Consider the following 13202-nt stretch of genomic DNA (forward strand, 5'->3'; position numbering starts at 1 on the left):
TAACTAGGGGAACAGTTCAATTTGTTAAAAATTAGAAAAGTAAAATTAATAACAATGATTAATAAAACCAATATAAAAAACAAAGGATGAAAAGTCCAGAGTGGGGGCACCAAAATGTGCCAGAATCGAAACCACCTGATGAGTGTTAAACCCCTAAATATATGTGCTATTTATAAGACATTGGAGGTAAACAAAGATTGTCTAATGAGGAAATACTATTTTCTAATATTGTCAAAACAAGAGTTTTAGCAAATAAATGTGCAGTAGAAATTAGGCAAAAGATTAGACAGTAAATAGTTTACATATAGGAAAAAGTACTATCTGTATTGTCAAAATAAGTATTTTGCACCTAATAAAAATTGACTGTCAGAGGGAGAGGCACGAAAGGTCTAATGCAGAAATATCACCCTGTCAGAAGAAAATAAAATGAAAGAACTATTCTTCCTTCAATAGAATTGAATGTTTAAAAACTGAAGAGCGACAGAACATAAGCGATGTGTTGATCAGAAATAAATGTTAACACTGAATTGCACTTTTTTCAATTGTGTTCCATAGAATGAAGGATCTTAATGAAATCTATGAGGTTCTTAAGAAAAATGGAGCGATAGCTGATTACACTTACAGCCTCAAATATCTGTATGGGCAGCAGAGTTCACAAGGTAAGACTTTTTGAAAAGAGGACTGTGGTGATAGAGAGAGGAAGGAAGCTTTTATGGTTGCTTCAGTCACCTGACCCCCTTAATCTAATACTAACTCTTTGAGATGAGGAAAGGTTAAATTAAGTATTGTAATGCTCTATAAGATGGAACTGTATGCATGTATTCATCCGATTTGTGGAGTAGAAGAGCTAGTGTGGCAGAATTTATTCACTTACTAATATTAAAAGAAAGAATCACACACTCTTTGTGATCTACGGCTTTATTTGGTCAAGCTTTCATCTACCAAGTGAATTTTCTCCATTTACTCTCACAAAGTTTGGGAGGCATGAGACATAGCAGTCAGCCTCATTTACTACATTATTTTGCTTACTAAAAAAGCAATTAGCTCAACCCATCACTCATTTGAGTGCTTTGTAACATTAATGCAGAATCGTTTAAACCTGTGTATTAAACGTACCAAAACTTGAAATACAAATGGAGATTACACAAGGATTTTTTGTGAGTTATGCTCGAAGCTAGGGAACTAATATATTTTTTTATGAGTTATTTCTTTGCAAAAGTGATCAGACGCAAACTTTCTTGGCATTTATAAGCCAATTTTATATGAAAAAATGCCTTTATTTTTTTTAAAAAGGCACCGCACCCACCAACCTAGTCGGCGGCATGCTTCATCATTGGGGTCCCACTGAGCCACCTAGCACATCAAGAGTGTGCTTCGATGCCTGATTACAGCGGAGTGGGTTTTTTGTTGTTTGGGGGGCGTTGATTATCTCAGATGAGAAAAAGAGGTGGATTAAAATCGTCTTTTGGGTTACCCACCGGTGTGGTGTGGTTTAATAATGACAACCTTGGACAAGGATGAAAAGCAGTGGTATGTGTGTAGCGAGAAACCAATGAACTCTCGCATCCTTGGTATGGGCCGACATGTTTCAGCCATAATGTCGCAGCTGCCCCAATGGGTCAGTATGGCTTTCCTCTTGACCAGAAACACGTGTGCACTAAGGCATGTGATAATATCACAATGCGTAACTTAAAGTTTTAGTCTGTGTTATACACCTTTGTAGTTTTTGTGTGAAATATAAAGAGTGAGAAAGACATCATTTAGTACTGTGGTACACAACGCATTCGAGGAACAAGCACTCAGTACTCTCAGCACACTTACTCTACCATGCATCAAGTTCCAAGAAAAGTGGAATCCCCGTGCTCTTGGATAAAAATTTCAGTGTGCTGCAATTTGTGGTTCTGCGTTAACCCATCATGTAGACAAAATCAATTGTGCACTCTGGTTTCTGCACTGTGATATCTTTAGCAGTGCCCAGTGAATATGCAGGCACTGGTATGTTTCGACAGAGCGATGTATGTGGCACACCCAGTGTGAGGGGCATCTCAAAAGAATTAATAAGGAACTTGGTAGCATCAACGCTTCTCTATTTTGGAAATTATAGAGAGCTTTTACTTCTCACTCTCTTCTTTGTTACCCTTTCCAATTTTAGATGAAACAAGCATTTTGTTTTTATACTTATTTGTCAAATTGTGCTATTGTTATTTTTTGTGGACCTTTATTTGATCTCCTACTTTTGGCATGTCTAATATAGGTTCAAGGGGGTACTTTTATTGCTAGAGTGGTCAATCTCGGCATGAGATACATTAATGTACAGTGAATTCGAATGGAACTGATTTGCGGTGAACCTGAACATCTTGCAAGGATTCGACTCTCTACGTTGAACACTGTAGACAGTGATCATTCGCTTGGGCACTTGTGTGTGTTTTCTGGGATGCTACACTTTATCACAGTGTAAATATTCCTACAAGACTGTCTTGTTATGGACAAAGGGTTGTTTAAAGTAACGGAGCTTCTGAGCAAATACTGTCTTTTTTGTGTTATTTTGTTACCCTCTAGGCACGGCATGCACGCAGAACACAAATGGCACAGAGGACTGGCTGGATAAAAATTTAGGCAAGTTTTACAACAGCCTCACCATCATAGAACTCCTGACACTTTACCCCAGCCTTTCTTTGGTAAGTGGCATCGTGAATCATAGAATTTGGCCAGAAAAGCATGGTACTAGTTAGACAATGCAACCTGTATGTCCACTGTGCATCTTATGACTGTTTCCAGACTGAACAGGGACACATGGAAGACTGCTAGTAAAACACATACAGCACAATCACAGGCACATAGAAGACCTATATAGATGTGTGGGAAATAAAAGATGCTAGTGCTGTGATTTCACATAGAGCTAATGGAAAATATGAGAATTGGGAGAACTGTGGCACCTGTGGTAGATGCCTTAATCGTCCAAATGACAATCTGGAAACATATTTCTAACCTTCCCAAAGAATCCAAATTGCTTGAGAGTTTCTGCAAAAAGCGTTACAATCACGTATTAATCAAGAATCTCAGTTAATCAATTAGCAGAAAACTCATCAGATACAAGAGCCTTGTCTGACGTGGAACTTTTTCATTATTGCAAAGTGTCTTGAATGAGACTTCGATACGCCAGTATGGAACTTCAGCATTCACATCAGTGGAGAGAGCTTCCTGATTTGGCTTAATGAAGTAGTTCTTCTTGCATGACCGCTTCAAAGTCAGAATACTAAACTTCCACCAGTCTAAGCAATAATAACTATTTGACTACAGGCACTAACACATTTGCCCTGTTTATACCCAACATTCATCTGAACTTCTAAGAGGGATCTTTCAAATGTAGCCACTAAAGATTTCTTGAATTAAAATGTTCTCATTGTTTGGCTAGAATGGCCAGCATGTCTTAAATAACTCTTAAACATGTTTTCCAGCTTTATCAATTGTTGTGTTATACAAACACCTAACAAACAATTCTCTTAAAGTTTGCTGTGCAATTATGGTCAATGAGAGCCAAAGATACCACTAGCTGCAATTGGCTTTACCATGATTGGTTCTTTTTATTTTTTTTGCTGAGTTCCTCATAACATTTTCAAATATCCACAAATATTCAAATGCACTTGAATACATTTCCTAGTCTGTCTCTTCTTTCGCATGCACAGTTAATAGCAAAAATGGGACCTCTCTCGCACAGATAGCTTGGGAGTCAGTTACCCAACAATGGCAACTGTATCTTGTGAATAAGTAATGCCAGGTCCCCTAGGCACAAGCAGGTAAGGGGAAGTATGAGTTAGGCCTGTGCCAGGGTCGAACACCCACCATCCGGCATAGCTTGATCACAAACAACATAATATATTTATGTATAGAACTGCACATACTAAGTGTATTAAAACAAGAGTGATACATTTGCTGCTGGTAATTTCGCTCAGAGAATTACCAGTTCTTCTGAATTATGCATTTTATTGGAGCCAAACTACCATCCTTTTCCATGTTTCACATGTCAGAATGGGGGATAACATGCAGGTGTTAACTTATTTTAACAACATTTGCACAGGAGAAGAGCTACTTGGTGCGTGCACAATTTGCACACAACCCATAATTGTGAACCCGAATAAGGCTTTACCTCTCCCTCATAATGAGGGTTTAAGTCCAGTTTCTTAAATTTTCATATCTTTTACCCTTTTCTTTGTTAGACTATGTTAATATTTTTAAATAAAAAATAAATGCTTTAAGGCCAAATTCTTCCTTTACCTTCTATAATCCAGGATGTGATTTTGGAGATCTCAACTACCGAAGATGTGGCAAAACTTGTGAGTGATCCAGCGATCTCCCTGAATATCAGTCTGTTGGAGACCATGCTCAGCCTCGTGCAGGCCCAGGATGTTCCGCTATTTGTACAGACATTCATATCTGAGACCTCAAAGGTATTTGTTTTTTTTTTCAACATATTTTATTGGCATTTTATGGAGAAAAACACATGAGTAATGACATGGGTGGTGGTAGTGCAGTTACACGGGATATCACACAGAGAGCACACAGGGCTGCAGCAAAGGTGCTTGTGTGCCCTAAGTTAAAATTACAACTTACAGTTTCAAAAATGACGTTGGCCTTGCAATGAAAAGAAGATGAAGTATGTCATCACTGGTACTACTACATACCACTTCTTTCTGTCGCCTGATGTGCATGCAGACCAGGAACTTTGTAGCTTTCCCTTTCTTTATTTGTGTTACACAGATGTGATACTTCCCACACACACACACACCCAAAAGAAGACATATCATTGACAGCTGATGACAGAGGCTGTCAGGCCTAGTTCCTCTAAAGCAATGCTCCTAAGATGCCCTACTTCTGGCAGCACCGATTCTGAGTTTTATATTTTACCAGGGTATCGATGTGGACAAACAAGGGGAAAGGAAGTTGGGGTGGATACTGCTGGGAACGAGACCTGGAAGGAAAAAGGATAATCAACAATTCTCACATTCACAAAGAATTGTTTTTATATTTCACACAAGAAAACACTGGTTGTTTCCACTAAGAGAGCAAAGTCCAGAATTACAGATCGTTATGTTAAATAACACAATGTTCTTGATATTCCAGAATCACAAGCTGTAACACTTCTTTTCAAGGTGCATTGTGAGTTCCCAAAACAATCTTGTATACTCAAAGACAGATCTCCACTAAGGGGGAACTAGGAGTTAGTTCCCAATACAATGACTTAGCCACACACTTCCTCTCGAAAATGTAACAGATATATACAGCTCCCTTAAAGTAAATGGGGAATTAACCTCATAGAGGGAAAAGGCTCAGGAAAAAGTTACCCCTTTAAACATCATTACCAACCTCCCAACAATGGAAGCAGAAGCGGTAGAAGCTTTGATGGACAAGGTAAAGTCTGGCTCCCCTTTAGCTCCAGCCCCACCACATATCCTCAAAATAGTTATACCTGTCATCTTTCCTTCCCTAACTAAGATCATGAACCAGTCGCTGAAGATGGGCATTGTCCCAGCATCATTAAAACAGGCCATTGTGAAACCATTGCTAAAGAAAGCTAATTAAGACCCATTGCAATTAGGTAATTATCGCCCTATTTCCCTGCTGCCTTTTGTTGGCAAATTCCTGGAAAAGCATCTCAACAGATCACTGTCAGACTTTCTAGAAACTAATAAATGCCTCCACCCCACACAGATGGGTTTCCAGGCACAGCACAGCGCAGCACTGAGTCTGCTCTGTTGGTGGTGGTGGAGCAGCTTAGATCATCATTAGACCAGGGAAATTTAGCTGCCCTGTTCCTCTTGGACCTGAGTGCTACCTTCGATACGGTAGATCATCATATATTATGAAGGAGACTCTCAGTCAACGGGATACAAGGTACCATGCTGAAATGGTGAACGTTGTTCTTGGAGGAAAGAACATTCCTAGTATTGGAGGATACTACCCTCTTGAAAACGATCTCACTAAGGTGTGGGGTGCTACAGGGGTCCTCACTAAGCCCCACACTATTCAATGTATATATGAAACCACTTGCGCAGATTGTCCAAGACTTTGATATCTCAATGACGTCCTATGCGGACGATACTCAACTGATGAGCTCTTTGGACCCCAAAAACAACGGAAACTTTGAGAGACCCTCACCATGTATGGAAAAAATCAAGGAGTGTATGACAAAAATCTGCTTAAAATTAAATGGGGATAAAACTGAGCTAATGATCCTCAGGAACAAGATCTGTCCTGGGCCCTCCATAAGCTGGCAAGAAAGCATGGGCAGCTCACCCATACCGAAAGAAATAATCAAGAATCTGGGTTTTTAGCTAGATAAGCATCTCTCTATGCTCACACAGGCTAAGAAAGTTGCAGCCACCTGTTTTGGACTGCTGAAAAGTCTTAGAAAAATCATAGATAGGATTCCAATCCACCTTAGAAAGACAGTAGTTCATTCCTTGGTGACCTCGCTGTTGGACTATGGGAACTCATTGTTTCTAGGGGCACCAAAATATGTAACCCATAGATTGCCGGTGATCCAAAACACTGCAGCAAGGTTGTTGTGCAATATCGCAGCTCGGGAATCGGTAAAGAAACATCTAAAAGGGTTACATTGGCTCCCAGTAGAGGCTAGAATCAAATTTAAGATTCTAGTCACGACTCAATGAGCTTTACATAATAGGGGTCCCAGGAAAATCAGGTGGCTGGTATCCCCCTGCATCCCAAACAGACATTTGAGATCAGGCTCTGAGGGACTCCTAAAACCTACTAAGGCCAGGAGGTAGAGGTAGGGAGGAAGATCTTTTTCCCACCTGGCTCCCAAACTCTGGAATTCTCTTCCACAGGAATGTAGGTACCTGGACAATGAATTGCAGTTCCGCAAAACAATTAAAACATGGCTGTTTAAACAATACCTTTAATGTCCAGTTAACTAGCTGTGTGTCTCCTAGCACTAGGAAGCCCTTGGGCAGCCATGCGCTCTATAAAACACAAATAATAAAAATTAATAATAATAATGTGTCTATTGTGCTGTGGTAGGCTGATTTCCCTTCACTAACTACTAGTGCAGACCTAAACATGCCCCCCAACTTGCCAGCTCACCGGAGCGCAGTTTTTTCCCAATTTGCAAGAAGAATTTCTGCTCAAGCACCAGAAGACAGTACCTCTTCCGAACTTCTGAAGAAGGTGAGCTTCTGCTGGGCCGGCTTACATCTCTAAATTCGACAGGTGTTATGTTATGTTATATTTAATTTATGCAGCGCAGGGCTACTCAAGAGTGTCCCGGCGCTTGCTCCAGGAAGAAAAATGCAAACAAATCAGAGGCTAAAAAAGCAGAGTTTTTAGTTTTTTCTTATATAGCAGAGGATCCTGGGTGCCCCGGAGGGCAAAAGGCAGCATGTTCCAAGCCAGACCAGCTTTCAGAACAAAGGAGTTCCCCCCAGGTGGAGTCTTGTTTGTATGGTGGTAGTAAACTACTCTTGCAAGTCTTACCATGTTTCCTTAATATCCTTCGTCTTGTCCAGAAGGTTGGATAAAGTTAGTTAATGCAGATCCAAATTTACCAGACTTAAATCCAAGATTTTCTTTGGAAAGTATAACTGTTTTTCCAATTTGGCTTTAGCTACCAAAAACAATGCAAACTTAATAATTTAGGAACTTATATGTAGCATCCTGAGATGTCATAATTTTTGAAAATATAAATTTAACATGAGTTTAAATAATCAGATAGATTCTGTCAGCAATCCATTTCCACAAATGTTAATTTCTGGTAATTTGTACAAGCAAGTGAACAAGATTAGTGTCTCTGGTTCACCAACTTCGTTATTTGTGACTCTCCTTCAGATTTATCTTCTTTATTTTCACAGTTTAATACAGACATCGAAAAATGTTGTTTGTTCAAGCTAGCTTTACATATTTTACATTCAAAACCTGTCTTCCAAATAGGTCAAAGAAGACAGATTAGCATGAATTGAAGGAACAAAATATGCCACCAGAATGATTGTTGACATCTGCAACAGCGCATCCCATCCACAATTATATATCACAACTTCACTAACAACACAAATTCACTAAGATGCCAGGGAGGGTCAAAAGTCATCCAGTAAATTATGGGGTACTTAAATACCCTAAAACGTTTGATAATTTAGGCACAGCTAATAGAGGCACAAGATATGAATGCCAACTGCAACTGTCCCTGTGCTCTCGAACTGAAATTTAATCTACAGGAGTTTGACCAGGAGTTTGCACCCCCTCCATGGAGCACAACCGTAGGGAAAACACCGACAACATTTTACATGACACAGAACTCTCATCTACTCTGCTACTGCTAGTTGGTGGACCCTCTTCAATGTAACACATTACAGAGGTAAACCAAAGCCCGCAGAGCTAGGCTCTGCTGCATGAGACACTTAAATGCCAAGTAATCGGTGAGTAAGAGCTATATAAAAAAAATTGCGTAGTGTTACATGCAATCATGGCCTAATGGAATACCTACAAATTCTTTAAAAGGAAATTTCAGTTTGTCTAATGAGATGCACAATGAGCATAATTCGAACACATAGAAAATAAACACTCAGCCAGTTGCAACACAAAATTTGATAAAAGAGCATGCCTAGCATATGAAAGGATCTGGTGAAAATAGCAGATGTAACATATGAAAGGTATTCTGTAGGATCTCATGATTAAAACTGTCTAAAATAACATGTATTTAGAAACTTATTGGAATGGTCATCCCTCATGCACACTTCTTAGAGCCTTTTAAAAGATACCAATGAGGATTTGGACCTGTTAATTTTCTGATGTTTCACTTTATTGACCTGATCATGTTATCTACTTGTAGATTGTATTTCCCTTTAGAATTCAATTAATTTACTGAGTTTTCATTAGGATGTTCACTGTGCAGATGAGTGGCCTTAATTTTTGTTTATTTACTGGGTTCAAAATGTATTTTATGGAGTAAAATAATTATATCTTTTGTTTTTTTTAATTCATTTTAATTTAACTCTATTGATTAAAATTCTAAAATGAACATTTTGGGGACTAAATAAAACACTTGCAGTGCAAACACTCCTTTCACACACACGTAAACCCACTGACAAAGAAAAAGATAGTGTATTTGTTGATCACAGCTAAACTGAATTAAAAAAAATATGAGTGTGCACTAATTGCCTTGAAATACATTAATCTCTATTCATATTTAAATTGCAATGGTATCAGTACAGCGCATCATAGTAATCACCCACTGATTACCACCAGATAAATGATGGCGAGAAAGAACAGCAGTAACATGCAGATTAGATTCTCGGTAATCTTGTTATCACAGGCTACTTCTCATGTTTAGTGCGATGAAGCAAAATGCAGGGGTAATAACTTCTGTTAACGTAACTATGGCCGCTAAGCATAACAGCTGCATTCAGCATTAGAGTCTGCACGGGGGTCACCTTGATTTCAATGTATATGAGACAAAGATTGAAGTCATCATACATGCGCCATGATGATTAAGGGACTAATTTATATGTAGGTGGAGAAGTGTGGCTCAATGATTAGAGCGGCAGACCCTGATGCAGAGGTCTAGCCCGGGACCAGGGTTCAATTCCCTGCCTCGGCGGGTCTTGGGCTCAAAAATTCCACGGACCTGATAATTCTCGCCTCGGTGCCATTCCAATCATGGAGTCCCACTCTGGGCAATAGCTTGCTTAATCTCCACAACGGCCCCCACAACGCTAAGGATGCCTGGCCTCCACCTTGGGGGTGCCCAGGAGTGGACGCCTCACAGGGAAAGCCAGGATGGGTTCCACAGCGGTATTCGTACAAGCGCCTTGAGACCCTTGCGGGTGAGTAGTGCGCTATACAAGTATCAATTTTACAATTTTAGAATATCAGTCCCAACGACGAAGGAGTACTCTATCTGCCAACATAATGTTCCACCCACCTGACTTAAATGCAGGCACACCTTTGGTGTTACAACAGTGGAGGCTACTCCGTATTTTGCTGTGGATACACTCTTCCGATGGCTTGACAGAGTAAGAGCTATTGGAGGTTGACCTGCATGTCTGCCCACCTAATTTAGATGGTTGGACATACAGGTCAGTTTTCACTGCCTGTCACCACCAGGAAAACCCCTGGCTGTAAGGGGCAGTGAAAACTTCAAAATGTCCCCCTTGCCAAGGGAGATAATTCCCTTGGGGAGGGGGGAATAATTTTTTCTATTTTCGAAACAAAATCCTGCTTTGGGGTTTGGTTTTGAAAATAGAACAAAATTGTAACTTTGGCGTACAGCTCTGTAATGTTCGACGGAGCCGTATAGCAAAGTTAAAATACATTTGCAGGAACTATCTTGACTGCAGATCCTGTCAATGTCTGAAATGTCCAGTGGTACGACAAATTTTTTGATCGTCGGGACCTCCATCAGGTCAATGGATAATTTACTCTGTCGCCCTGGCGGAGGACGGTCCAACTGCCAAAATATAAACCGGGCCCTTAGTCTTAAGGATTTCCTTATCCTAGAGACTATTAGGTATAGAGTGAGTTATTTAAATGTACTATAGGTGTACTTCACTTACACCACAATCATCCAGTGGGCTAGCACTGTTGTCAGCTGTGCTGAAACAACAGAACATAAATTTATATTTGGGAAAGGATGCACTGCAGCTTCTGATTTGTCATAGCTGTGCAAATCTTTGTAACAGGTTTTTTTGTGTTCCCCTTAAGGCCAATCTGACAGAATCACAGATTACTACAGTGAAAGAGACACTGTTGTCAGTGGTTTTCATGGAGATCAGCACCACCTTCTCTTTTTTCACCCCGGAAAATTGGACTACATTATTCCAGGAGGAAATACTGCAGCTTTTAGGGAACTTCAAGGAATCTTATCTTCAACTCCTCCCAACTAACATCACCTGTTCTTCCTATCAAGCAATGTAAGTATTACACAGTGTTTACATATAGGTGGATAGGTTATGTTTGTTTTTATAGGTATGCACTAAGTTGAGAGGTGGTCTAGCTAATGTTGGAACTCTGATGATGAACACATGTTGCACTGCATATTACTATTAGTGTGATCCAGTGTGATTAGAGTAATGACACTATTTAGTGCCAATGTTAAATGGGAAGAGTTACTAGCAGAATGAGAAATGGGGAAGGACTGGATGTGTACCCACTAGGGGGTCCGCACTGCCAGCTCCAATGCTAGGCTTAAACTCATACAATATAACTTTGATTACCAAACTTATCTTCCCCCAAAAACCTTACATACCATCTATCCTGCATGCTCCGATACATGTCCCCGGTGCTGAAGCCTGACGGTGGATGTTATAACATGACCTGGGACTGCATAGCTCTCATGACCTATTGGCAGCTGATCCTGTACAATCTAAATAGGGCATTGGGGTGGCAGATATGGCTGGAAATACAAGAGATGTTGGGTCTGATCTCCTCCCCCGACGGTTGGAAACTTAGCAGATAATTTGATCTGTTGGGTCTAACCCTAGCAAAATAGTGTTGAACCCCCTAGATATGTAGGCTGGCTCAAGGATATCTCTGAATGGGCCACAGCAGAAGAGGTCCAGATGAAACATAGCTGCAACAATGACAAACTGGAAGATGGACTTAGAGTCTGGTGGACCATTCTCACTGACTTGAAGAAACCTTCCACAGAAGTCCCCACTGATTGACCAAATGGTGACGAACGGTACTAAGTAGCCATACAGTATTACTGCATATACCGACTTTGAACTCTGACATGTGTTATGTCAACTGGGATAAATTGTACTAGAGCCGGGGGGGGGGGGGAGTTAAACATGTTTATATGATCCTATTGATGAGATATTCAAACTGTCTGTGATTTGCCCTTGACATACAGTATTGTTACTGTTTACCTCAGCTCAAAATTCAATAAAGATCATTTAACAACAAAAAACTTGGTGCCAATGTTGAATCTCTCAGCAGGCCAAAGAAAGATTTGCCATGAAGTATGAGCTACCATTATCTGTCCCGGTGAACGGTGTGGGACACTGTGCTTAATCTCACACTTCAGTCTCCGTTGCTTTCAGTCCATGAACCATCACCAGCACTAAATTTGCCCCATAATGGTTAAAGAAGCTCAATGGTCTAACCAGTCCATGATTAAAATGTATTCTAAGTTGTGTTAATGAAACATACTACAAATCTAAACTAACATAGGGATATAGAATGTCTATTGCTAGGCAAGTATTGCCAACAATTTGCTTACAAACTTTTCACATTTTCTCTTTCCTGGCATTTCAGAGTGAAAGGATTTGACATGGCGTACTTATCAATACCAAACGTCACAAGAATGGTCATCTATGAAGACTACCTAAGAATTTTCCTTTTAGGCAATGCTCTTTCCAAAGGTAAGGTAGATCTGCATCTTAGTAGACCCTGTCTTTCCTACTAGTATGTCTGATTTATGTCACTTGTGAACTTGTACCTTTATTTTAAAACCTATTTTGGCAGTCACAGATTGAAACAGATTGAGGAATGCCTAGTTTGAAGGAAGCTTTTAAAGTCTGTATAGACTCACATAGGCTAAATAGCTATTTAAACTAGTTCAACAAGTCATAACTTAAATGTATCCCCATAGAACTTTGTCTGCTTTGAATATGTTACCTTGAAACACCAACCATTCACCAAGTCTAAAGCGTAAATCCAGTTGAATATTGTCATATTAGTAACCTTGCAATTGGATTCACACCAGCTGAATCACATACCACTGGGTCATAGAGTCTTGAATTAGAATAATGCAGACTCTACATGATCTTAGTATTTGCACTCTTTCATGCACGTTTTCCTACTTTTGGAGACCAATATGTATTTGAGACATAAGTGTTTGTGACAGGCTGGTACACATATATAGTATGGATGCATGCTAAAATAACAAGAAATATCCTAAGAGGTGAGTACCTCTGAGTACATCTCCAGGATTTACTGGTTCATTTGTTATTTGATAATATTTACATGTATGAAAATGACATGCACATAGTTTAGGAATTTCTTCAATACATTTCCAAATCTCCATGGTGACATCTGTGCAAGTCTCTAAACATTACCTCTCAATTACTAGATGCCCTGAAAACTCCAACCTCTGCACAAATCATGGGTTAGAACTATGAGTTGTGTGGACTCCATCTTTCTCATTATTTACTGGCCTCCCTGAAGCCAAAATACCCCTGATAAATTTT

The 13202-nt window shown here is 39.8% G+C and overlaps 1 protein-coding gene across 1 annotated transcript in view; it reads left to right on the plus strand.

Annotated features, from left to right (window-relative positions):
- Positions 1–556: 556 nt before the first annotated feature.
- LOC146796678 (uncharacterized) overlaps positions 557–13202 on the plus strand; it is a 56288-nt gene continuing 43642 nt past the window's right edge. Inside the window, exons 1-5 of the mRNA XM_085631366.1 lie at positions 557–659; positions 2560–2678; positions 4290–4448; positions 10714–10922; positions 12268–12374. Coding sequence (XP_085487492.1) covers positions 557–659; positions 2560–2678; positions 4290–4448; positions 10714–10922; positions 12268–12374 — 697 coding nt within the window. The remainder of the gene's footprint in view (positions 660–2559; positions 2679–4289; positions 4449–10713; positions 10923–12267; positions 12375–13202) is intronic.

Source organism: Triturus cristatus, chromosome 10, assembly GCF_964204655.1.
Source record: "Triturus cristatus chromosome 10, aTriCri1.1, whole genome shotgun sequence".
NCBI classification, from domain to species: Eukaryota; Metazoa; Chordata; class Amphibia; order Caudata; family Salamandridae; genus Triturus; species Triturus cristatus.